General features: G+C 42.6%; 1 protein-coding gene, 1 non-coding gene and 1 pseudogene across 3 annotated transcripts in view; 1 reads left to right on the forward strand and 2 right to left on the reverse strand.

The window, feature by feature from the left end:
• The window catches only part of LOC143533551 (putative mitochondrial protein ymf1), a 119,056-nt pseudogene that overhangs the window by 20,629 nt on the left and 71,604 nt on the right, over window positions 1-26,823 (forward strand). The window lies entirely within an intron of this gene.
• Window positions 10,394-11,477, reverse strand: LOC143533549 (cytochrome b-like). The gene is made up of 2 exons (XM_077028297.1): window positions 11,035-11,477; window positions 10,394-10,992 (listed from the first exon to the last, which is right to left on the reverse strand). Exons 1-2 carry the CDS (start codon window positions 11,411-11,413, stop codon window positions 10,409-10,411), a joined length of 963 nt encoding a protein of 320 aa, XP_076884412.1. The 5' UTR covers window positions 11,414-11,477; the 3' UTR covers window positions 10,394-10,408.
• On the reverse strand, window positions 12,316-12,388 carry TRNAI-UAU (transfer RNA isoleucine (anticodon UAU)). Its single transcript has one exon. It is a non-coding gene; the product is annotated as a tRNA-Ile (tRNA).

Consider the following 26,823-nt stretch of genomic DNA (forward strand, 5'->3'; position numbering starts at 1 on the left):
TGTGTACCTCCTGAGGGGGGCCGGCCTCCCACTCTCTTATCATATGCAGCATTGATTAGCATAGCTGGGTTGGGTGGATCGTGCAATAAGCCTCTCTCGACCCTCCTTTTATCATACGTCTTTATGAAAGCCTCTCGCCTTTCGAGATCCGGTCCATCATCAACTCAGTCAGATCTTCTTGTTTGCCCGCTTTGATTAGGCTTCCTTTAACGGATTTGATCGGCATTTCGTGCCTGCAGTCCTGCAGAATTCGACCTTTTATCAGGGTAGCGTAGTAAGGTTAGAGGCGCAACTAGAAGTGTTGGCCCTCTTTCTTTTTCTTGATCAATTCGATTGCAGTCTCCGAAGTCCTTCTTGATCGATGGTCCCCATTAGGATTAGTGCTAATTAGCAGCCTTTTTGGAAGGTGAGATACTTATGTGTGACCGCGGATTCCACGGTAGTAGTAGTTCTAGCTCTACATTAGGAGCAGGGGGCTCTACCTAAAGGAGGTACGGACCCCTCCCATAGTACGATACGATGCAGCTGAAAAACTGAATAGGCTACCGCGGCCCGCTTCGCTTTTGTTGCGGAGCTCACTACTTTTAGAGTAGTGCTTGCAGCTTGCTACTTTCTGTTCAACCGGAGATCGCTGTCTACTCCACGAGTCGCCACAGCTTCGCCTAAGCCACTTGTATATAGACAACAATAGCGCCCAAGATTTGCCCTTCGCGTAGTTCATTGAACCTTCCAACTTCACTCCGTGGCCTGTGCTATAGAAGCGTGTCTTAACTAATTCCTTTGAACTCATTTCAGCTATTCTACCTCTCGATATCTCCTCACCTTGCACCTTTTCTTTCTTTTTCTCATCCCATGATCCTTTCCCATGTCGTGGATGTGCTGCAGTGCTCCTTCATTCTTCATAACGACTATAACCAAGCTGCCAACCAATAAAGCAAGCACCTTCTTGTACTGAGACGTGGAAGCTCCGTTAGCACCTTAAGGCTGTCTTTCTCCTGAGAACCCTCGTGAATATTCAGAGACTCGGCTAATGCTTCTAGGCCCACATTCGGAGACAGACCAAGCACCTCTCTTATCCACTCACTATCTAATAAACCGGACTGGCTTATTATCTGAATGAGATCGAAAAGAGAGGAGGTAGCCCCAATCTTCCTATAGGCGCATACGAAAGGTTCTGAAAGAATTGAAAAAGCTCTGAAAAGAAACAACCCGACCTGAGGAACTACCAACAACGGAAGAACTAGCAACAGCGGGAGAAACCTTTTCTAACCTCAGCTTCACCCCCTTCCTCGGGATTCTTTCTTTGATGATATGCCCTAAGCCCCTTTCAGAAGACCGAAGTCATTGGTGCTTTGCATAAGGGGTAAGCCCGCCATAAAGACTATTGGTACCTATCATAGACTTGACTTATTTTAAGGGCTTGAATTCCTTTCCCCGAGTTAGAGGGGTTTTCTGAAGGTCTTCCACAAGGGCCACTTGGTTCTCAAAAAGACTGTTACCCCCGGCCAGAGTAGATGTAGGCAAACGGATGTTTCTGGGGGGAACTACGGGAGACGGAGACAGGTGGTTAGGCGATATTCTAACTTCTGGCTCATCGCAATTCCATTTCTTAAAGTGCAAGTCCAGTTTTCTCTTTTTTTGAAAGTGAAAGTCAGGTTAGCCCCTTCTTTCAATTCCAAAGATGCTCTCAAATTGTTGTTAAAGATTATTTTACCCTAAGGCTTCTCGCGGTCAGGCAAGCGTGGCAGAGCGTAGCATGTATCCAGCCATCCGAATTACTTACTGAAGGGCAAGCACCAACGAATTACTCACTTCATTCACAGCGCGGGGGAGAGACAGAGAGGGGTCAGTAATAACTCACAGCCAGGGTAAAAAGGTCCTACTTCCTTACTCACTCAAGTCATTGCTTTGACCGGCCGAAAAGAAAACATTTTTTAGATACTTGTTACATGCCTGGCCAAGAGCGCAAAAGAGCTTTATTTATAATTAGAGTAAGGGAACGCCATTTGCAATGCCTTTTCTTGCTTTCGACAGGACCCCCTTCCGACAGGAGAAAAAAGATTACGTCAATGCCAATTAATTGCCAATGATATAGAGTTTCTAGCGATTACGACTATAAAGGGAAGGAGATGAATGAAAGACTCGTACTGCAATTGCTGAAGAGAGATCAGAGCTAGTACTACAGGAAGCGATAGCGGACAAAAGAGCTTAGAGAGCAGTGCAGCTAAGTGGGAAGATCTGTGATCTTTTTGAAAGAGCATATCGCAAAGACCTGTATATTGCACATACCGATTGATTGTATAGATTGAGTCTCATTTAGAGAGTTATGCTATATCTATAGTACCTCCATGAGACTTTCCAGATCGAGGCTAGAAGCTACCAACACTTTAATACAAACAAAAACAGAAATCGGAATTCATGGGGCCCAAGGCCTTACAGAAAAAGATCGATGAACGATTAAGCGAGACTTTGCCTTAGAGACCAATGAAATGAGACCAAGAAGCTTTATTACACAAAAGTTCTTTGAAGACCTTTTGCTTCTGCTTCCCTGCTTACTATTGCTATCACCTCAACTGCTTTGAGCTGATCACATAGAGTGAAGATCAATAATGGGCGGAAAGGAGTTCACAAAAGACCACCGAGCGAGAGAGAGAGAGCCTTCGCTTACCTGTTTAACCATGCCCTCCTATCACACCTAGCTCCCTTTTCCTTCAGTCACAGTTCTGCTTCCAACTACCGATGGGGGAGAGCTTGGACGTATAGCAAAATTGAATAAGAGATATGGCATACAGGAATAGTATATGAAATCACAAAGGTGACTGGAGATGAGCGTGGTTAATACTTCATAATGCACCTTAGCAATTACTAGTAATGCCCCTATCGACCTCAGTCTTGTTTTTTGCTAGCTTTAGTCTAGAACTATACTATCTCATGAAAGTCGAATATCCCTATGATGCTAGCCAGTGAAAAAGGAAAAAGTCTACTTCTTTGCTGGCTTGACTCTAGAACTAGTAGAGGAAGGTAGCGATGATCGGTCTATCCCATTAAGCGTAATCCCCCTAGCCAATGAAAGGACTACTCTTCTTGGACTGTGAGCGACGACACCAGATCAGAGCTAAGTGAGGACGCTAAATGCGATTAAACTGCTTTATAACTACTCGATTGATAAGTCTTGCCAAAGTCCTAGACTTGAATGAAGCAGCCTGGCTGAAAGTCGTATTTGCTTTTGCTTTACTTCCCTTGTTCTCTTTTCTTAGTTAGGCCCAAGAAAGTACAACATATATTTGACTAATATACTAAGATGATAGCTAGAGACTAAATATGAGAGTGCGGGATCTAGATTTGTAACAAATATTCGACTTTGCTTATGCAAATTGTTATGTACCAAAACCAAAGAATATCGTCGATGGGCTACAAAAAAAGAGGATCCTACTTCGCTCATGTACCGTCTTTTAACTCTCCTACCGCTGGTAAAGCTAGCAGTTTAATACAATTTCTGCATGCTAAGACAGCACACTAGTACATTTTCTTTGACCACTGAGACCAACCCCCAAGCCCGGTCTTTGAACTAATAAGGCATAGTAGAAAGCTTCAGATTGACTATCATCGCGCTTGAAGTCCACCCAAAAGAGTTCCCCGGCTTCTCGCGATGAGCACAGCGCAGCAAACGGTGTTTGCGCCAGAGGAGGGTGGTGAGAACCGTTGAGCCATTGGCTTGCTGAGCTTTTCTGCTTTGGGTTTCTCACCCACATCACCGAGAGGAGGGCATTTTTCGTTATAGAAAAGAAAGGTCAAAGAAAGGATTCAGTAATGACGCTATGCATCACCCTTGAGTGCTGTGCTGAAGAGAAAAAAACCGAAAAAAGTTCCCCACATTGGGAGATAAAAGAGAAGACTGCGTTCAATGATCAATTGTGCACATCCTTTTTGGATGGTCAACTTAGAGTGAAAGCCTACGAACATAGACTTTGTGACTGACTTCGCCGTATAAGCATATCTTCACTGAAAGTCATTAGGGCTGCTTTTGCCCCTGCCATGAATGAGAGTGAGTCCAGTCCATCTTCCTTCCTTGTGGGGATCTGCTGTGTCCTCTACATTCGCTTCATCCTCCGCTTTTGACTCCTCTACTGCGTAAAGATTTTGATCCCCCGTTTAGTGAGTCGTGAAAGCACCTACCTTATGTTTAGACGTATTGGTTTCAGTGAAAAGCCAAATAGAGAGTTTTGCGTGTGCCTGCTTTAGTAAGAGTAAGGAAAAAGCTTGAAAAGCGTACTTGCTTTAACAACGGAAAGAGGTTCCTTCAGCGGTTTAGCTTTAGGTCTCGGTTCAGGTACTTTTCATGATTGTGGTGTTTGATTGGGCATGGGCGTTCCTGTCCTTACTTAGAGGTCAAGTTGCCACCTGTCTTTCGAAGGGGGGTTTCCCAGCCTATCTCGGTATATGTTACCGATAGAAGGAAGAAGAATCTAATGATTTCCCTAATTCTGTGAGAAAGAAAAACCAATTTGTTAGAGCTGGGGCAGAGAAGCAATCAACAGAATGGGTCCCTGTTGTTCACAAGTGAAGGGGATCAAGATCTCGTAAATTCATTGTCTTTCTTGATTCAAATCAGAAAGAACTTCTTTCGCTATTGAAGCCATGCCTGAGCTGTCAGCTTATTAGCATCCCTCTTCTTCGTTAGGAATTGTCTGAAAAGGTTCAATTGAATCCCATGCTTTCATGGTCCCTATCTCTGCCCCGGCACTAGCCGACACGTAGGTCTATTCCGCGCTTTCCTAGGTGCGCATCTCTATCTACTAAAAGTAGGGGTGGTTGCCGTAGAAAGATTGGGTCATTCGTAACCAGAGCAAGAACCGATGCTACAGCATAAATAAAGCTATACGTGGTGGCCCCTAAAGGCGTAACTGACAGGTTCTGTTTTATCTGCCCTTCCGAGTCAGCCCGTACTCCAAAAAAGCAGAGGTGAGGTCCGGAGAGTGGGATGGATCTACCTGGCAAAGGTGCCGATGTCAAGTGGTTAACCGAAGTGTTGGAATATGCTCTACCTACGGTACCTAACTAGTCTTTCTTTTCGGTAAGTAAGAATACATTGATCGATGGAGGAGAACCCCCGAAGTAAACATAAAGAAGGGGTTTTCTTGTAATAAGTTCGGCAGATTCCCACGCGTTACTGAGGTGAACAACTTAGCTTACTAAAAAGCATCAGTTAACTGGATTAGCTGGCATAATGAAACGACCAAAGAACGGAAAGCCTAAGATCTGCCTGTGTGTGGAGAGGAAGAATAAACTTTGGGAATCTCTAGAAGATTCCATGACCTGCCGTTGCTTCAGTAAAATAGGTTGGTAAAGTAAAGGTTATTTATCTGATGTACCTCATAGTTGGGCTGTACCTTCCTTATGCTCTTTCTGCTTGATCGTTCTCTTATCGTTAGGGCCAAGAATAGAGTTCCTTTCACACATTCTGAGAATCCAAAGAGAGAATCCACCACGCCAATTCGTAGAATTCAAACGAAGGGATTCGCTAACCTGGCAGGCGATCAGATGAGAAACATGCACTCAAAAAGATTTTAGTGAGCCTACGACAACCCTTACAGTTAACGAATGTACGCATAAGCAGGCGGGACTTGACGTTTCACAAACAAAGTAGGTTTTTTATCCCTTTGCCTGCATCAGCGGAAAATGGGAATTCATTGATAATGACGGGGGGATACTCTTCTAGAGTACAGGTAATTTGGCTAGATCGTTTGTACCAGGATCATGCACCTTGTCCCCTACAGTATACATACTTTCGTTTATCGAATCCCTGTTCATTTTATGTCCTGAGGTCTGCTAATTATCGAAACCCAATGCTTCGTCCACCTTCATTCAATCAAATCTAAAGCACAAGTAAGATAATAAGCATCAACTCACGCTTCCATATATCAAAGGGTATCGATTCAGGCAAGTGGAAGTGAGATTGAGTACATGTTAGGGGAGAAATGAATTGCCAATAACTGATTCTCCCCAATCAACAACCAATTCTCCGCAATAAACTGCGGGCACACGCGTAAAGGCATGCTTAGCTCGGTTAAGAACGGCGATGATTCAACCGCTTCGCCTAATGATCGTTAGCTGATAAGAACGATGAATAAGGGATGGTATATTTCTCCGACGAGCTCGATGACCACGAAAAGAGATGAGGGCTTTCCTAGGCCTTGCCGAGAGGTTTCTTTCGGGGAACAAAGGACGAAATAGAATCGAGTTGGTTATTAACCTCGAGGGCTTCTTTGTTAAAGCGGTTCATGTATTCGCGAAGGATTCAATCCAGCCACAGGTTCCTCTGCGACTTCGTCTTCCGCTCATATGTAAGCTCTTCTCCATGGCATATTTTGACTTTGATCTTCGCTTCTTTCATTCGGTTTCTGATTCTTGGCTGAACCAGTAAGTTTCCAACCTTCGCTTTTATAATCAAATACAAATAAAAATCTTGCTCAGTTCAAGTCAGCAGGATCTATCTCTTATGCAAGGTTTATTGATGAAGGTTACCTATTATTTAAATCTCTATATTTGATATAAAGTAAAAAAGGCGCTCTCGTGCAATCTAAACAAGACAAACTTACAGAATCAAAGAACCTAACAAATGTAGGCGGAATACACTCATGATCAGCTTCACAAAGGGGAGATTGGGTCGAAATCTATTTGTGAGATTTGGGATCGGCATATATTATCATAAGCATAAACATAAGTGAGGAGACCTGATTCAAATTAAAAAGAACCTCTAGGAAGGTACCCTCGGCCGCCTATGACGGAGGACTTTTTTCCTCTTCTCTGAAATTGGGATTACCTCTCCCTTAATATGATATTCTTTTTGCGCTCTTGGTCTTCGAACTAGTCATTAATGGTTGGCTTCATTGGTACCCTTTCGGTATGCATTGCGAACACTTTCATTTTAAGCGTCTCATCTTCTCTATAGAAGCAAAACTCGAACGGTTAGAAAAGATGGTCCAACTACATAACTTTTTCTTTTTCATTACTTCCATGGTCGTGCCTCGTGGCACGGCAGCACCCGTACTATTGAAATGGTTCGTCAGTAGAGATGTTCCCACAGGTGCCTCTTCTTCTAATGGTACTATAATTCCTATTCTTATCCCTTCAGTCTCTCTTTTGGTCTATCTACATTCCAGGAAATTCATACGCTCCACTGACGGAGCATAAAGCGGAGTCTTAATTATAGCGAGCCAACCAATTCTATTACCAGACATCCTTAGGAGAAGCTCATCCGAAACTAGAGCAAGAAAGGCCTTATTTCGTTTCGTTCATGTTCTTCATTTCCTTCTTATCGAAAAAAAGGGGGATTTCTCATATTTAGAATCTTTCTACGGTGTGCTCCGTTTACTATTCTTTCGTACTTTTTTCTCTTTACCACGCGATAGGTCAGCGAAGCGTGAGCGTGCGCGGAGAAGGAAAGGCCAAAGACTTCGGCCTAACGGGAATGAGCAAGGACGAAATGACAAGATGAGGTGCCCTGGACACCCCCCTTTAGAAAGAAGGGTCGAAGTTTTTGGGCCTGTAGCTTTACACGTCCCCCCTTCGTCGGGCGGTGCTTGTGTGGGGAGTGCGCCACCAGAAATCGGGCTTGAAGCTCTCACCTTACCAACGAGCCGACAGCTGATGGCTGTTGGTCACGGCTACTACAAAAAAGCTCCAATGAAGATGAATATTTCACATGGAGGAGTGTGCATCTTTATATTGGGTGTTCTTCTGTCGTGCGACCTAGCGGCTTATGTGCGACCTGTGGCCCACGCCTCCTATTTGATCAGGGCGGGTGGCATGAACTCTGATTCGATCCGGGTATTCAATCCTGCCACTGAGATGCTCAGTTGACTCCTTAACCTTGATAGGAAGATGGCTTATTCAATAATTCGTGCATAAGGGTAAGGAACTTTGGATGAACTAATGCGATTGGGTGTAAGCCTCGCTGCTCGGAAAACACCCAGTGCTGAATACACTGAGAGACCCGAAAGCGCAGGTAACGCCAGTTGGCGAAGTGGCGTTAAGCATCCTTAGCGGCACGAAAAGAGAGGTCGTGATGATATCATCTACGTCCGTACCGCTCCTCGTGGAGTAGATCCCGCATCCAACCAAGTCTTTGAACAGGGAACGGGAGAATTCCTACTACCGCTGGCGGCCAGCTGGTCCGTGAGCACGGTGGGGACGGGCTTCCCAAAAAGCCAGCCCGGGCCGGGGTCAGTATAGGATGAAGGGGACGGCCCTAATGTTGTGTTGGCAAAGCCAACTTCTTGTGTTTCGGGCGGAGAAAAGCGGACGTGGGGACTCGGGTCGGGGCGCAGCGTAACTAAGGGATTCCATTTAGGGCGAGACAAAATGGGCGGGCACGGCTGGTCTGGTGTCCGAACTGATTGGTCAGACGACGACTACTTCATTTATTAGAATAGTATTAGCCGCCTGCCCCGGAATGGAATGAGATGGAATAGAAAAAAGGGAAGCGCTCTCGGGTCGGTTTTTTGGGAGGGATAAGCTTGTGAAGAAGGAAGCTTATCCCCGCCCCGACTGTCAGCTGCTGGCTCTCTCCATCTCTCCTAAACTTCCCCCGGGTTTCGGCCCGAGCTGTATGAGGCAGAAACTCGTCCCACGTACGGTTCGGGGGCCGAGCCCCCACCCAGCAGTAAGGGTGCAGCTTAGGTTAACTAACACAAAGAAGATACAGTTCACTCTACGATTGCCTTTGGGTTCCAAACTCCATAAGGGGAAGGAGCGTTGTTGTTTGCAAGGTCTCGATTATTTACATGGACCCAGTTTTCATTCAATTTGTGGTAATTTTCTGATCTATAAACCGTCCCTAACTAACGATCGGCTCATGTTTGAGGATGATGAATTACTTCGTGTCGACCTGTTGCCAATAAACTTTCCGGCCTCATATGAGAATGGAAAACTGGAGCATTTTCTGCTTCGGTGGATGAAGAATCGCGAAAATAAGAATTTCTGGTTGACCATGTTCCCAGAAAAAAGATACCTTCAAGAAACGACAAACACGACTGAAGTGGCTATATAATCAAATCCATTTACGGATCTATATGCTCCGATTTGAACTTCCAGTTCCAGAAATACTACCATAATGAAACTGCCTTTTATTTTCTTTATTCGGATCAGATTTATGTTGGCTTCATTGGGGGAATCGCGTAGTTTGTTACGTCAACTCCAAAAGGATAAGTTGCCTTGGAATCGATAAAGTTAAGTGTAATTCATAATTGCATAAAAGGAGGAGAAGTAGCGGCTGCGCCGCGTTGAGGCACTTCTTCGACGGTTCCCGTATGCCCGACCTGCCGTCCCGCTCCGAAGAATTGGGTCGGCGGGCGGGCGAGACAGAATGGGCGGGCACTACTAACCAAGACAAGCCCAGTTCTCGCCGATAGGCACTGGTAGCTTGCTTCCAAGCCTTGCCTTATATGATAGTTGTGGCCATGGCCCGAAGGAACCATAAGCACTTGTACAATTCTTCAAGTCAAGGCTCCCGTTGCCCAGAGCCTTTACTTTCCATGTTTTTAGTCAAATGCGCGCTAGCGCGCTACAACTAGCACTTTTTTCTCTGATAGGCTCGCTTCTTCGAGGTAGATTCCCCCAGATCAAATGACAAGGAGCCAAAAGCGAAGATGGCAGCAGAGGAATCTGATGGCTAGGCGAAGGGGGGGGGGGGTTGAATACTCCGGGTTGGTTGGAAAGTCTAAGAGGAGCCGTGATAAAGAATAACCTCGGAATAAGGAGCCCGAAGGGAAATTAAAGCGGGATATGGATCAAATCCTCCCCCCCCAAAAAAAAAATGTACCAAACTCAACATAGATGGATCATCTGCTATGGGAGAGAGTGCGCGTGGTGGTATCCTGAGAAAGAGTTAAGGTCAAATTTTTCTTTTCTTCTCTTCATTCTATCACAATGTTACTAACATGATGGCTGAGACTAGAGCTCTCAGAGATGGGTTCAAACAATGTTCTTATAAGGGCATCCAAGTGAATGACGTCGAATCTTATTCCAAAGTTACGTGGACTCCATCCTTGGTCTTTTATCCACCCCTTGACATGTGATTTACTTGATCAGAGAATGCATCGGCTTATTGTCTTCTGGCATGATGGTTTCTCACATCTATAGACAAAGCAACTCAATTGCAGACAGACTGGCTTCTCATGCTTACTCTCAAAGGTCTGATTGCATCGTTGAAGCTGCTTCTTCTCTCTTGCAAACAAGCCTACTACATTGACAAGGAAGGCCTTTACTCTTATTCCTGTTCCCAGAATGCTTTCTTTCATCAAATTCACGTAAGAAATAGAAAACGTACAACTCGTACAACTAAAGGCTTGTCAATTCTTGGTGTAATACTCACTCGGAAATGATGGGTGTCAGAATTGATCACTTTTCAGGCAGTTTCATCTGTGTAAGAATTAGGAATTCCTCTTACAACTCGTCCCAGAATGGGCGTTATGGCAAAGAACAAGAAGAAAACAAAAGGAGAAATTTGTCCAATAGTCACAAATGGTGCCTCCACAGGTTGACATCCGATCCAACCAAATAGTAAACGATCCGCCAAAAGCAACCAAAATATTCCTTGGTGAATCGGGAGAAAACTTGAACTACGTACATACATACTTCTAAAAAAAGGTAAAGCCAACAGACATAAAAAAATTGGTGCTATTGCGGCTACACCTCCCGCTTTGTCAGGTATACTACGAAGAATGGCATGGATCGGTAGGAAATACCATTCCGGTACAATACGAGGCGGGGTGGGCATCGGATTAGCAGGTATATAATTGTCGGGATGCCCCAAAACATTAGGAGCATAAAAAATAAAAATGGAAGAAAAGATAGCAAAAGCTACCCAACCTACTAGATCCTTTACATAAAAATAAGGGTAAGAAGCAATTTTATCCATCTCTGAATGTACACCGAATGGATTATTTGATCCATATTGATGCAATGCGGCCAGATGAAGAAGACTGACGCCTACAAAAAGAAAGGGGAGTAAATGATGAAGACTAAAAAAACGATTTAAGGTGGCATTGTCCTCAGAGAAACCACCCCAAAGCCAAGTAACTATGGTATCTCCTACTACTGGTATAGCGCTAGCTAAGCTTGTAATTACTGTATCCCCCCAAAAGCTCATCTGACCCCAAGGTGGTAAGTATCCTATAAAAGCTGTCACAATCATTAATAGTATGATTACAACTCCGAGACACCGAACAAATTCCCTAGGACTGCTATAACTCGCATGATATAGACCACGTAAAAGATGAAGGTAAACCACAACGAGAAACATACTTGCCCCATTAGCATGCATATAACGGAGCAACCAGCCCCCTTCAACATCTCTCATAATGTGTTCTACGCTGTTGAAAGCTAGATCCACATGAGGTGTGTAATGCATAGCTAAAAAAACGCCAGTCACTATCTGAATGACTAAACAAATACCGGCTAACGGACCGAACCCCCACCAATAACTAAGATTGCTCAGTGTGGTGAAGATAGGTTGTTTTAGAATTGAGAATCGTTGGTTCCTTATAGTCACTTATTTTTCTTTTTATTTTTTAGAAAGAGAACTTGGGTTCCCTCACCTTTTAGCGTTCTGGGGCCATTAGAAAAAAAAGAAAAAAGAAAAAAAAACAAAAGATCTCAAAATCTTTAAAGTACCCTTAGCGTAGGCCGAAAGAAAGTCAATATGAGATTTGCGTTTTTCCAACGAAACAGTGAAAGATGCTGTTTTATCCTTATCCATGGATGGAGGGAGTGGATGGGGTCGCATCCGCGTATACGCCGAATTGCCTACATATCTTCTTCAAAAGAATCAGACCATTGTAGTTCAGTTAAAAAGACGTTTTAAAAAGCAATCAAAGATAAGATCGAAGAGAATGAAACGCACGTAGTGGTCATTATAGCAGTTCCTTCTGATCCTAGAAAACGTCCGAAAAACCCTGCTACGGAACTACCGAGCAGGGGCAAAAATATGATAAGTAGATACATAATTTCGAGTGTGATCAGACAACCAAAAATCAGACAATGACAGAGCGGCCTGTGATTCAGGATTGATCGACGCCCGAGGAACGCTCTGCCCCTTCACCTGCAAAAGGATCCGTTACCGGAGTGCTGCGCTTCTAAGGGCCGTCTGAGTCAGAGCAACCCCCCCGGGGCGATCCAGTTACCCGGAATTTGAACTATTATTCAACAAGCAACCGTACTAGCTTCGTTACAGACTTGATACTGAACAGTTCACCATCCGAACATTAGCTAGCTGGCAACACAACTTTTACCACCCAAAAAAAGATCTTAATTAGGCGGGGACAGGATTCGAACCTGTAGTCTTCAGATCATAAGTCTGACGAGTTGACCATTCCTCCACCCCGCTGAATCCTTTCCAAAAAGTACTTCTTCGATCTGAAGGTGTGTTAAGCATTTAGTCATTCTGGTTACAGACGGGTTCTATTTCTGATTAGACTAAGAACCTTCAGTCTAAGAAACCTGCTTAGCTTCTCCCCCCCTGCCATGTATTGGCTCTCTTTCCGCTGATAGAGCAGTTTGCTAGTTTACATTCCTCTATCTGAATCTCTAACACTAACAAGCTACAATCACCAACTTCATCACTGCCTTCTTGTTACACTTAGATTTTGTTCCCACCCCAGCTCTAAGTTCACTATTTCAGAGCTCTATCCCTTTCTTTCTCCGGGTCTATCCTCTCACCCGGAAGGTGGCTAACTCCTTGGTCTTACGAGCCGCTTACGCTAACTCAAGCAGGTACCGGGAGGGACATCTTAGGCAGTAGAATCGAGCGGTGCCGTTCAGTGACTACATACGAGTTTATGAATCAATTCAATTTCCTCTTCTATTGTAGCGATACGAACTCAGAAGCAATAGTAAAAGAAGCTATCATCTCATGGGAGTTAGATGATTGTCTGGACTGGTTCTTTTAAGGGAGGTGTTAGGACATGAAATGTCACATGTATGTCCCCAGTTCTATCAGGTTGGTTCAACATGAAACCAACGATCGTGAAACCAAGTTAACGTACTGAAAATGTCAAACGAAGCTGATTCGATCGAATTAGTGACAGATTCGATCGAACCAGATCTCATTCGATCTAACCAGATCTTTACTTTGGGAAATTTCACATGCAGAGAACAGAATACACACTCACGAACCAGCAGCCTACAGAAACTCTCTCGACTGTTCTTCGTGTTCTTGGTCGTTTCCTCCAATCCTAGGCGTCAAACCCCTTTAGGAATCGTACCTACGTGCCCGTTGATCACCACCGAATCACCGTGTTAGAGGATTCCGCACTCTAACACGTTTCCCCGTGAATCGTTGGGAAACAGAGTCCCGAATCGGTCCTACAAAGTGGCATCAGAGCTTAAGGATCTTGATTCACGAAAGATTCGTGGTGATATTCGTGTTTTTCTCGTGAAAATCATATATTTTGCTTGAAAAATTTTCGAAATCAAGTGTTTTTGTTCTTGGTGTTCATTGTGTTCTTATCAAAAACTCATAAAAGTCATATATTTTGGTTTTTGATCTCAAGATTTGGTGTTAAAATTCCGGGTTTTAACAAGAACATTCATCGTGTTCTTCGTTTTTAAACATTTGATCCATTTTTGTTTGGTTGGTTATTTGTTTAAGTGTTAATACACTTAAAAGAGTCATTTTTTGCTTCCAAATCAACTAGGATTCGTGTTATTGAATTTACAACCGAAAATCTGGTCAAATCTTCTAAGTTTGGAAATTCCATAAATCCCGATCGAACAAGTCGTATTTTTGGAACTCATTCGATCGAATAAGCCTCTTATTCGATCGAACCAGTTTGAATTTTGACCGAATCAGTTTTTCCCGCCGTGATCTGCGCCAAGTCCATTCGATCGAATCAGTTCATCCTTTCGATCGAACCTGATTCCAGTCGATCGAACAAGTCTCAGATTCGATCCACCTATTCGATCTCTTTCTTAGTCGACTGCCAGAACCCTTTCGATCGAACCGGACATCCATTCGATCGAACCAGTCACCTCATTTGATCGAACTAAATCGTATTCGATCGGATAAGCTTCGGAAGACCAGAACAGTGAATCAGTCAGTCATTCGATTGAATCAACACACATTCGATCGAATAAAGAGTACATTCGATCGAATCAGTCACTTTCGATTAGATGATCAAAGATTAAAGCAAAGAAGCAAACATGTCTACCAGTTCAAGTACAAACAAAAGGATCCAATCGATCCTTGAGAGTGATTCAGAATCTGGAAGCTTCAACAAGCCTCCAAAGTTGATGGCACTCAATGAGTTTACTACCTGGAAGACAAGATTCCAGATTCATATCACAGGTGTGAATCCTGGACTATGGGAAGCGGTTCAGACAACGTGGGTGCATCCTACAAATTATGATGGTGAAAGCCTGAGCTACTTTAGGCTGTCAGAAGAACAAAAGATAGCCTTTGATGCTGAAAAGAAAGCCTTCTCCTTACTGTCTCAAGCTCTCTCCAGCGATCTCTTCCATCAGTTTAACCAGTTCACAACAGCATCAACACTTTGGAACGCACTGGTTGAACGATGCGAAGGATCTGAGTCACTTAAAGAAATTCACGCACGGGAGCTAAAGCGTGAATTTGATTTGTTTGGTCCAGAATCCGGAGAAGACATTGAATCGTTACTGTCAAGGTTCTATCATCTTATGTCAGAGCTAAAGTCCTATAATGTCAAAACAACAAGGACTGAAAAGGTTAGATGTCTCGCTCAAGGACTCCCAACAAGCTGGAACACCTTCCTGACTGTGATGAGAAGAAGTCATCAATTGGAGACGATTCTTCTTTCTGACTTTATTAAAGAAATCAGACAGGAAGACGCTGAATTAAGAGCATCCTCCAGGAAACCCAGAGCAACATCTGACAAGTCACTGTACATGTCAAAATCACCAATGTCAGATTCAAATGACCATGCTCCAATGAAGACTGCGTTTGTCTCCTCAATGTCAAATCAATCTAAGGAGACCGAAACGAGATCTTCTGCACCACCAACATCAAATTCCGGACATTCAAGTTCTAACTCCGGACCCAAGTCAACTGAAAAGGCAACGTTAAACACTGAAGGCTTGGGGAAGGTAACGGTGGAAGTTGCCAAAGAACATATGGCAACGTTAGGCACAATAATTGAATCATACAGTTTAATGGTGGCTGGTAAACTTGGCAACAGTCATCTGGACAGCGATGACTATGAACAGCTAGATGAAGACGATATGGAACGCATCGACATAATGTGGGCACTTGGCAGCGCGTTCCGTAGGGCTAGAAAGTGGGCTAAGAAAACAGGCCAAGCTCTTTCAATCAACAATAAATCCAAGTTTGGATTTGATAAAACAAAAGTTAAATGCTACAACTGTGGCGAACTTGGTCATTTTGCCAAGGAGTGCTCTAAACCAAAGAGGGAAGGTCACCAATATCCCTTCCGAACTACTTCAACTTCATCTACTCCTGCCGTAGCCGCTGCAAACGTCAACAATGAGAGACAACTGGTCCCTCAGAATCAAACAACAGCGAACAACGCCAACATCAACAATGAAGCTGCTCTTGCTGTTCAAGGTGATGAAGGCGAGTCCTGGAACTTCAGCATTAACATGGCTGACATCAACATTGTGAATCAAGACTCAGAATCTGGGTCTGATGATTCCTCAACTGATGAAGAATACATTGTCGAGGAGCTAGCTACTGAAGTAAATGAAGGAGAGCATGAAGCTGAGGTGTCATCAGTGGAGATTATGGAGGATCAAGAAAAAGAGTCAAATGTTCCTCAATCATCTCCAAGTTCAACAATTCCTGCAGAAGCTGCTACTGTTGAAGAAGTCAACAAGGTACTGTCAAAAGCAAAGTCTGCATCTTTTCTGGAAAGAGTAGGGAATCTTTACTTTGCGTTCATGGCAGAGACGTCAAATGATGCCAAGGTAAGTTCTAACCCTACTACTCCCAAACCATAAAATACCAAATGTTTAAAATGTGAAATGTCTGAACAAGAAATTCATTCTCTGAAAGAGAGAATTGAAGATCTCGAGGCTTATAAACAAGCAGCCTCAAAATCTTTAATTGAACTGACTGACGCTCTTGCACAAAATAAGGCTTGGAAGCAGAAAGAGTCTGCTTTTAAAGAAAAAGTTGATAGCCTTAAGCGTCAGAACAAGGAATTGGAGATATGTGTTCTAAATCAACAAGATTCTATAAATTTTCATATCAATAAAAATAATGTCTTGAAAAAGGAAATGGAGAACACAAAAGCTGATCTTGAATCATTGACTTTCAAATTAAAAAGTTACTCCAATTCCTCTTATTTGCTAGAACACATTATCCCCGAGTTCCGGTGCAAAAAGGAAAGAGGTGTGGGATATCACAATGTCCCACCCCCTGTGCTGAACCAATTTGTGAGCACACCAGGAGCTGTGCCAGACGATGACACAAATGTTAAAACACCCGAGGACACAAACCAAATTTCAAAGTCCAAGGGTAAAGAAGTCATTGACCCGGCTCCTGAGAACAAACCAAATGTTGTTGCCACAGACTTAGGTTCCACAACTAAGTCAGGCCCATCCACATCTAAATCAAAGGTAACAACAAGTAATTCTCAGAAGAACAAGTTTAATCATAAATCTGAGAAAGTGCATGTGGAACATGGTACCCAGTTTGTCAGAGAGGGTAACTTTAATGAAAAACATAATTTTCAAAAACCACCTCCCAGACAAACTTCACCCCAAAATGTCAAATCAAAGGGGTACTATGGTAACAAACAACAACAAAGTTATTACTCTCCACCACGTCAAAGGGGGAGAAATTACTGTTTCTCATGTGGAGAGGTTGGCCATATAGCAAGATTCTGTTACAAGTACACGGATCCTAGATATGTCAAGTCAACTCCTATGAGGAGACCGACCGTTGACATTCAAAGTCAAACTCGGTCTCACACACCGCGGTCGGTTTCTCCTAGGAAACCTCAGTCAACCTCACCACACAGATCACCGAATCCCTCTAGCCCAAGTGTTTCCACTTCAACAAGTGAAAGTCAGTCTTCAACCAGTTATGTCAAACATGTTGAGAAGAAGACTGACAGTTGGAAACAAAAGAAAAACAACACTGTTGATAACAATGTCAAACCAGAAAACAGTGTTAATGAGGGTAAATGGATTGAATTGTTAATTCGTGATGATAATGGAAAACCCAAGACCATAAAGGCTTGGGTTTCCAATGATATTTAAACCTTTTACTTTTTGTGTGCAGGTTGCTCTGTATGATCCAAGATTCAACATGTGGATCATCGACTCAGGAGCTTCCAGGCACATGACTGGAAACATGAATCTCCTATCCAGTGTCAGACAGATAAAAGGAGGTGCAGTTTCCTTTGCAGGAAATCAAGGTGGTTACATCACGGCCCAAGGAATTGTTTCTAATGGGCGAATTTCGTTTGATAAGGTTAATTTCATCAAGGAGTTGGAGAACAACCTGTTGTCGATAAGTCAAATCTGCGACAAGGGTTTCAAAGTTATGTTTGATGATCGAGACTGCCACATCTTGGCTAAGGATTTCACCATTTCTGAAGACAAGGTTTTAATGTCAGCCGCACGCCAGAGTGATCTCTACATTCTGGATATGGCTAAGGCAGGGTCATCGTCTCCAACGGCGACATGTTTTGTGTCCAAGGCATCCGAACGTGATACTGTCATATGGCATAGACGGATGGGACACATTAATGTCAGGAACATGAACAAGCTTGTGCACAACAGGCTAGTTGAGGGAGTTAATCTGAGAAGTTTCCGTCTCCCTGATTCGTGTGTGCAGTGCAAAGCGGGAAAGCAAGTAAAAAGGTCCCACAAGTCTAAGAGTTTCCACTCGATTGATATTCCATTGGAACTCCTTCATATGAATCTTTTTGGCCCAATCAGCGTCAAAAGTATCTCTGGGCACTCATACTGTCTAGTGGTTACTGATGAATATTCGAGATTCTCTTGGGTGTTTTTCTTGAAAGCAAAGTCCGAGACATTTGGGTGTATAAATCTGCTAGTTACAACTCTTGAGTCACAGTACAATCTGAAGGTTCGGAGAATGCGTACAGATAACGGGACAGGGTTTAAGAATGCGAATGTTGAAAACTTCTGCAAAGAAAGAGGTATTGTTCAGGAGTTCAGTGCCCCGTATGTTCCACAAATGAATGGGGTTGCTGAAAGGAAAAATCGAACGTTAATCGAGACAGCTAGAACAATGTTAGCAGACTCAGTGTTGCCTGTCACGTTTTGGAGTGAGGCAATTGCCAACGCCTGTTTCACATTGAATCGGGTAGGCATTGTCAAGCGCCACGGCAAGACAAGCTTCGAGCTTCTTCAACGAAGGAGACCTAATTTAGAGCACCTGGAACCATTTGGAGCTCTTTGCACGTTACTTAAAAGGCAAGTCGATAATAAGTTCGAGGAGAAGATCATCAACGGCTATTTGCTGGGTTACAGTGTACCTCTCAAACGGGTCTTCAACAGATCAACAAAATTAGTTGAAGAATGGTACCATGTCGACGTTCAACGCTATACAGAACCAGCCAAGGGGTCAGGAGAAGACTGGTTGTTTGATTTTGACAAATTGTTCAAGTCATTCAATTTGTATGAGGTTGCTATTCAGATGATGTATGAGGCGCAAAATGCACCTCCTGATGAATCACAGCAATCTTCACCTCATCCTGGTCCATCATCGTCTTCCTCCACAGAGTCTAGCGAGCAAGTTCAAGAGTCATCCGAATCTGAATCTGAAGATGAATCACCAGCAGATGATGTACAATCGGCACCGACACAGGTTACTCCACAACCTTCATCGTCAAATCAAGAAGCGCCAAATGCAGATAAGCCTCTAACGTCTACTTCAGAGGCACCAACCGCTCCAGTTCCTGAGCCGAACTTAACTAACTTGGAACAAAATGTTGTCGTTCCTGACAATCCGGTGGTCAGGACTGAACGTGATCATCCACAAGACAACATTATAGGGGACATTCAACAGGGTGTCAAAACACGTCGACAACTGAATTTTGGCCTCTACACTAAAATGATGGAGTCAGGATCAGTTGCGCTAAATGCCCATGAATGCTTCTTAGCACAAGAAGAACCACGCAGCATCACCGATGCGCTGAAAGACGCTAACTGGGTCTCAGCCATGCAAGAAGAATTATTACAGTTCAAGAGACTTGGTGTGTGGAAGCTGGTGGATCTCCCCAAAGGACAGAAGAAAATTGGCACTAAGTGGGTACTCAAATGTAAACGCGACGATCGTGGAGTGATTGTTCGCAACAAAGCTCGCCTGGTGGTCCAAGGGTTTAGGCAAATCGAAGGCCTAGACTACAATGAGGTGTATGCTCCGGTTGCGCGTTTGGAGGCAATCCGGATGTTCTTGGCGTATGCGTCTTTTAAAAGATTCAAAGTATATCAGATGGACGTCAAGAGTGCCTTTTTGTACGGTCACATCGAAGAGACCGTATATGTGGCACAACCTCCAGGTTTTGAAGACCCAAATCACAAGGACAAAGCCTACCTGCTCAACAAGGCTTTGTACGGTCTTCACCAAGCCCCGAGAGCTTGGTACAAGGAACTATCCAAACACCTTCTGAACAACGGGTTTAGAAGAGGAACGATCGACTGCACGTTATTTTCAAAGGAGAAAGAAGGAGATCTCATTATGGTACAAGTGTACGTGGACGACATCATTTTCGGATCCACGAATAAAACACTATGCAAGGAGTTTGAACAAGTGATGCAAGAAAAATTTGAAATGAGCTCCATGGGTGAGATGAAGTTCTTCTTAGGACTTCAGGTTGATCAAACAGACTCCGGTGTCTTCATTCACCAGACAAAATACGTCAATGACATCTTGAAACGGTTCGAGATGTTGAGTTCCTCTTCACAGGGAACTCCGTTAGAGGTTAATCACGGGATTAATCCTGACGAGAAGGGTGAATTGATCAATCCAACTCACTATAGAGGGATCATCGGATCTCTAATGTACCTGACTGCTTCTCGGCCGGACATAATGTTTGCTACGTGTCTCTGTGCACGTTACCAGTCAAAGCCGAAGGTCTCCCATCTTATTGCAGTCAAAAGAATTTTGCGTTATCTGAAGGGTACTCCAGATTGGGGTCTTTGGTATCCTCATGATGATAACTTTGATCTACATGCGTATAGTGATTCGGACTATGGTGGTTGTAAACTCGATTACAAATCAACAACAGCAGGATGTCAGTTCTTTGGAAGTCGGTTGGTAACGTGGCAATGCAAAAAGCAAACGTCAGTCTCCACTTCAACAGCTGAGGCGGAATATATTGCGGCTGCCAGTTGCTGTTCTCAAGTTATTTGGATTCAGCAATATATGCGTGACTACGGTATTGAATGTTCTACTACTCCCATATATATTGATAATTCTGCTGCAATTTCAATTACCAAAAATCCTGTCCATTTTAGCAAAACGAAGCACATCGAAATTCGATATCACTTCCTTCGTGACTGTTACGAAAAGAAGTTAATCGATGTGGTAAAAATCCCCACTCAGGAACAACGCGCTGATCTCTTCACTAAATCATTTGACAAACCACGGTTTTTGTATTTGCTAGAGATCAACGGCGTTAAACATCAATCAGATGATGTTCCTGAAGATATCATTTAAATTGTTTTTCATTTTTTCTTTTCTTAAAAATTTGAAAAATCCAAAAAGATTTTTTTTTTATAATTTTTAGGGGGAGAAAGGTTTCAAGAAAAACCAAAAACAATATAAAATACAAAAACCCAAAAACATCAAAAATTTTAAAATTTTGAGAAGTTGATCTTGTTACAAGAAAGATGATAGTACACAGACGCTATCATACTGAGACATCAAAAAGATTTTTATTTCTGTATAGCTTATTCTCATTTTCCTTATATTAAAAAAAAAAAAAAAAAAAAACATGTGAAAAATCACGAAAAGTCTCAGTAGATAGTCAAATAAGTCTGTATGATTTCTTATTATAGATCATTCTCAACCAAAAATATTGTATTTTAAATTTTATACAGTTATTTATTTCAGTTTGAATATTATAAAAATTCAAAAAGATTTTTATTCTGAATTATTTTTTATTTTTATTCTGCTTTAATGTTGATGAGAAATCATCCTGTGACAGGTAGTCTGATCCCTGTCCCTCCCTTATTTCTATTTATTTTTCATTTTATTTAGTTCTGTTTGTTTGAAAATCGATAAGAAATCATCGTGACAGGTAGTCTGATCCCTGTCTGATCCTACTAAATGTTTATTCAGTGTGTAGGAATGACAGAAAACTTCATTCAGGTTGCTAAATGTTTATCTGCGCAACCGACTGTGCATGAAAGAAAGAAGAAGTGACAAGAAAGCCCAAAGATGGTTGTGCCTGATATTTTTCCGTGTGTTTACTAATGTCTTATGATCTATATGTTCTGTAGGAACTAAGCTCTCATTATCGGAAAATGTCTAAGAAAACCAACCAAGTATCAAAAGTTTATGTTTTCTTGCAGGTTCAAAGGCACCACGATCTATGGCAGGGAATAAAAAGTTTAAAAGTTTATTTTTCCAAAGTTTTTCCCTCATTCGATCGAATATGTTGCTATTCGATCGAGTAAAACGATCGAATGAGCCGATTCGATCGAGTCAGTTGTTGTGAGAATGAGAAGTGTTGCGAGAGACTTATTCGATCGAATAGACTCTCATTCGATCGATTGGTCCAAACGAACAAGTCCATTCGATCGAATGAGTCCAGAAACAGTATAAATACTCAGACTCATTCGATCGGTCAGTATTATTCGAAAAAATTTACGGAAATTTACTCTCAAAATTGTTTACGCGAAACCCTCGTTTTGATCCATTCATCTTATTCGATTTTTCACGTACATCAATAAAATGTAAGTTTTTTTGGATTTTAACCGTGTTTTGATCATGTTTTTGGTCGTTTTAGTTCTCGGAAACGGACTTTAGAACGAAACTGATATTGAACTGTTTTTAATCGTTTAAGTCTTGTAGTTTAATGTTGATACATGTTCATAAACTTCAACTGATGCTATCTGTGTGTTGCGTATCTTTAAACGATCAAAAATGTCGATCGGGTTTCTGCAGATTCTGGGCTGAGGTTGAAGGAGTCGAATCAGTCTACTCGATCGAACGAGTCTCTTGTTCGATCGAATGAGACTTATTCGATCAGTAGTTCGATCGAATCAGAGGTCAAAGATGATATCTATCTCATTCGACTGTCTGTGATCGAACTAGATCTCATTCGATCGAATGAGTAGCTCATTCGATCGAATCTTTGCTCATTCGATTGAACAAGTCCAGAAAGTTTGAAAATGTTAAACGCATTCAGTCTTTTCGATATCTGTTCGTTCTAACACGTTTATGTTTGCAGATAAAATGGCTGAAGTTGCAGAAGTTTTCGTTCCCTTCAAAACATCAATCAAGCACAATATTGTAGCCTTTCTCGATGAAAAGGCAAGCCATGGGAAAGACTTTGCAACAATGATCAAATTCCTGAAACGGTCCAGGATTCACGGACCTATCTCAAGGGTAGTAGAACCCATCATGTCAATTCAACAGGAATTCTGGAGGAATGCCTCGCACGACAAAACTGTTGTGCCGTCGGTAATTCGCTCCAATGTTAGAGGGCACGGAATTGTTGTATCTGCCCAAATCCTCAGGGAAGTCTGTGGGTTTGCTGATGCTGACTCAGATCCTACTGGGTTACATCCTGCTGGAACCAGAGGATGTTTTGCAAGAATGAAGTATGACGGTGACCTGAATGCCGGTCTACTCCATAAAGCCAATCTGTGTCCAGAGTTCAAATATCTGGCACACGTGGTGATGCACTGCTTAGGGCCTCAAAGAACAAGTTTTGACAAATTGAGGGAAAGCATGCAGTTCACAATGGCTGCATTAGTGATGAACCGCCCCTACAACTTCTCGCAGATGACCTTCAGCCATATGGTGGAAAATCTGACAATAAAACAAGGGGCGGGCGAGAAATTTCTACAGTACCCGAGATTTGTGCAAATGATCGTCGATAGTCAAGCTCCGGGTCTACTGAAAGAAAATGAGGGTGATGTGGTGAAACTGGACCACATGAAGAACGAAACTCTCAACCGTTTAAAATCTTACAGAGATCGCCCCACAAGACCACCACACAAACGGTGTTTTGGGCACGTGACAAATCCGTCTTACAAGGCTCCTCCGAAGAGGAAGTGGAGGAATGCCGCCAGTGATTCAGACGTCGAGAACTTACCTTATCAGAAAACCAGTGACGAATCTGACACTGAGGAGGAAGCGGGGTACCGGCAGACACCAGAACAGATGCCGAAAAAGAGGCTGATTCATTCTTTAACGTTGAGGTTCTGGATGCTGGTGATGAAGCAAGTGCATCGGATGTGCACTTTGCTGGTGAGGTTAGGGCCGAGGATGCTGTGGACGAAGAAAGGCCTGCAAAGAGGCAAAAGAAGAAGGTTACAAGGAAGTATCGGAGTTTATTTTCTGATCTCCCTCGTCCTCCAACGTTACAACCAGTTGGGACTTCGTCTGCTGCTCCTCCCGTTCAACAAGCACCGCCACCAACACAGCAACCAGCAACACAATCAGCACCACAACCGACAACTCAATCTCAACCTGAAATGTCTATACCTCCTCAGGTTGCAACAGAACTGGCTGATCTTCACAAGGCTATGATGAAGATGTTCATGTTCAAGACTGAGCAAGAAGAGCTGAACAGACGGCAAGAAGAACAAAATCGGCTGAAAGATGAGCAGATTGCCCAACTTCGAGCCGAAAACGACATGCTCAGAATTGAAAACAGTCAGCTGAATGCGACTGTCGCTGATCAGGGCTCTTCTATCAAGGAACTAAGAGAGTCAAATCTAAGCCTTGAAGCGAAAGTAACCGAATTGAAAGGAGATGTTCTACGTTTGGAAGGTCCAACAAATGTTGATGTGGACACAGACGAACTTGACTCTTCAGATGATGGAGGTGAAGGTACTAAAGAGTGAATTGAGTGAATGTAGTGAGGATTTAAATGTTAAATCTTGTTAAATGATGATTTTTGTATAGACTCAGTTTCATATGTAATGATATTGTATTTCATGTTTATGATATTACATATGTTTACTTAAAATTGTTGTTAAATTGTGGTTGTTTAATCAAACAGGTGATGATGATCCGTTTAATGTCCAACCGCTGCAATCAAAAACTGCAGCAGAATTTTTCACGTTTCTACTGGACAATCCAAATGAGCAGCGAAACTTCGCAAGTGGAGACTTGGAAGAAGGTGAAATTTCTCATAATTTCACAGAAGAAGAATTGGAACAAATGTTTGAATTATCCAACGTAGAAACAGGCAAGTATCTGGCTTTTCCTCCAACAGAACAAATGTCTTCTTCTGCTGCTACACCTGATTCATCATCATCAACGGCCACTGATCCCTCACACGTCGATCCTTCTCAATTTGATGAAGTTGAAATGGAAGACTTGTCAAAGGAAGAGTATCCTGAATACTATACGTCTCAAAATGACGATCTTCCTAACTCTGCAAGTTTCTTCCAAAATGTAACAGAGGAGGAAATACAGAAAAAGGCTGAAGAAAGGTCAAACAATATGGAACAGCCTTCTGAAACGGATCAAGCCGATTTTTTAGAGAAAACTGAGGAATGCAAGAAAGCATTCAATGCTATTCTTGAGAAGATTAGATCCAGACGAAAAGCGAAGCCGACCATTCCTCATACAACGTCATATAAGATGAAGGGTCGCAGAACTTCAGGAGAAATTATCGCTTGGGCATGTCTGAAGGATCTTAACTGCATAGCTGTCAAGAGAGAAAGGGGGGTTGAATACTTTCAACGTATTACTGATTTGAAGACCCTTCCTACTTATGATCTGAACCGTCTGAATTATCTTGATATGCTATACGCCAACTCATCTCCATTTGCCACGTATTATCAGAGTGTATTGCGAAAAGAGTACAACACAAAATGGAAGATGATCACACCACAAAGGCCGAAGAGATATATAAGCAAAAAGGAGATCGATCCGATCACCAACAGGCCAAAAGTTATTTTGAAGTACATGCCACCACTCACAATGAAGAAGATTCCTCTTAGAAAGATGAAGCAGGACTTCTACAAATCATTCAGGCATTGGTACTATGATGGAAGACTGCATGAGGCAGTTATTGTGCTCAATGACAATGGAAACTGGAGCACAATTCGTATTTTTGATCCAATGTGGCTCACAAATTTGTCAAGGGAGGATGTCTATACGTTGTACAAGACAGAGATTCTTTATGCTCCTGAAGACATAGGGCAAGCGTTAACGTACAGAAATGTCATTAGGATTTGCTTTGCCTATGACATACATGCAGGATCAAATTGGAAAGAACAACAGAAGAAGTATGCCCAAGAAACTAAAGATTAATTGCCATGTCTTTCGTTTATCTTGTTTCTTGTTGTAATTCAAAGTTAAATCTTCTGATTGTAATTGTTTTGAATTGAATGAAATATGATTTGGAATATTGTGATAGATTATGCTTTAATGTCAATTTTACAAATCTAATACAATTGTGCTTAAATGTTAATCCAAAATTCCAATTGACAGCGTCTCAGGATATGCGGAACCTATGGTAAGTCTGACTAACTGTACCATTTGATCAAGAGAGAACTCCATGAAGAAAGGAGTTTGTGGATGCAACGTATGCACCACTAGTTTTGAGAAAAGAGAGAGTGAGATAACTCCAAGGGGGAGTTACGATCGAGCAAGAGAACTCGATTGGTTACAGGCAAATAGAACTGGCTCCAAGGGGGAGTTTGTTAGGACATGAAATGTCACATGTATGTCCCCAGCTCTATCAGGTTGGTTCAACATGAAACCAACGATTGTGAAACCAAGTTAACGTACTGAAAATGTCAAACGAAGCTGATTCGATCGAATCAGTGACTGATTCGATCGAACCAGATCTAATTCGATCGAATGAGTATGAGTATCTCATTCGACCGAATGAGTCTTCGGTATATAAACGTTACTTGGAAATTTCACATGCAGAGAACAGAATACACACTCACGAACCAGCAGCCTACAGAAACTCTCTTGACTGTTCTTCGTGTTCTTGGTCGTTTCCTCCAATCCTAGGCGTCAAACCCCTTTAGGAATCGTACCTACGTGCCCGTTGATCACCACCGAATCACCGTGTTAGAGGATTCCGCACTCTAACACGTTGCCCCGTGAATCGTTGGGAAACCGAGTCCCGAATCCGTCCTACAGGAGGCCTATAAATTGCACAGGTCCAAGCTTGATTGATTGATTCTTTTAAAACTAGCTCCTGTAACCAATCTCACCATTAGCATTTTAACCATTCTAATGGAAACTCAATTATGTGGATTAAAGCCCTTCTTTAAAGAAGTCCTCTTACTAGATCAGCTAAGTAGGTAGCTTCGCTCAATTGATTCTATAACTCACCATAGCAAGGTAAGCTGCTCTGTCTGAGTCGTTACTAACAACCGAGAAGCCAGTCTCTCAGCTGATAGCTCAACGGATCATGCAGCTCCTGATCAGGTCATAGAAAGAAGGAAGTCTGAACTCAAAGCCAGTGTCTGAGCCAGCTGTCCTTAGTAGACTGGATGCCAGATAAGGAAGTCTGGTCTAGCTCTCGAAAGTGGAAGGTAGAAAATAAAAAAATGGATAGCTGAAAGTGGGGAAAGTAGGGCTACTCACATTGATTTACAACCAAAAATCCTATCTTGAAAATGACATTTTCGTGAAATAGAGAAAGC

Source organism: Bidens hawaiensis, unplaced genomic scaffold, assembly GCF_021521415.1.
Source record: "Bidens hawaiensis isolate Kalapana, Puna unplaced genomic scaffold, B.hawaiensis_p1.1 tig00009775_1, whole genome shotgun sequence".
NCBI classification, from domain to species: domain Eukaryota; kingdom Viridiplantae; phylum Streptophyta; class Magnoliopsida; order Asterales; family Asteraceae; genus Bidens; species Bidens hawaiensis.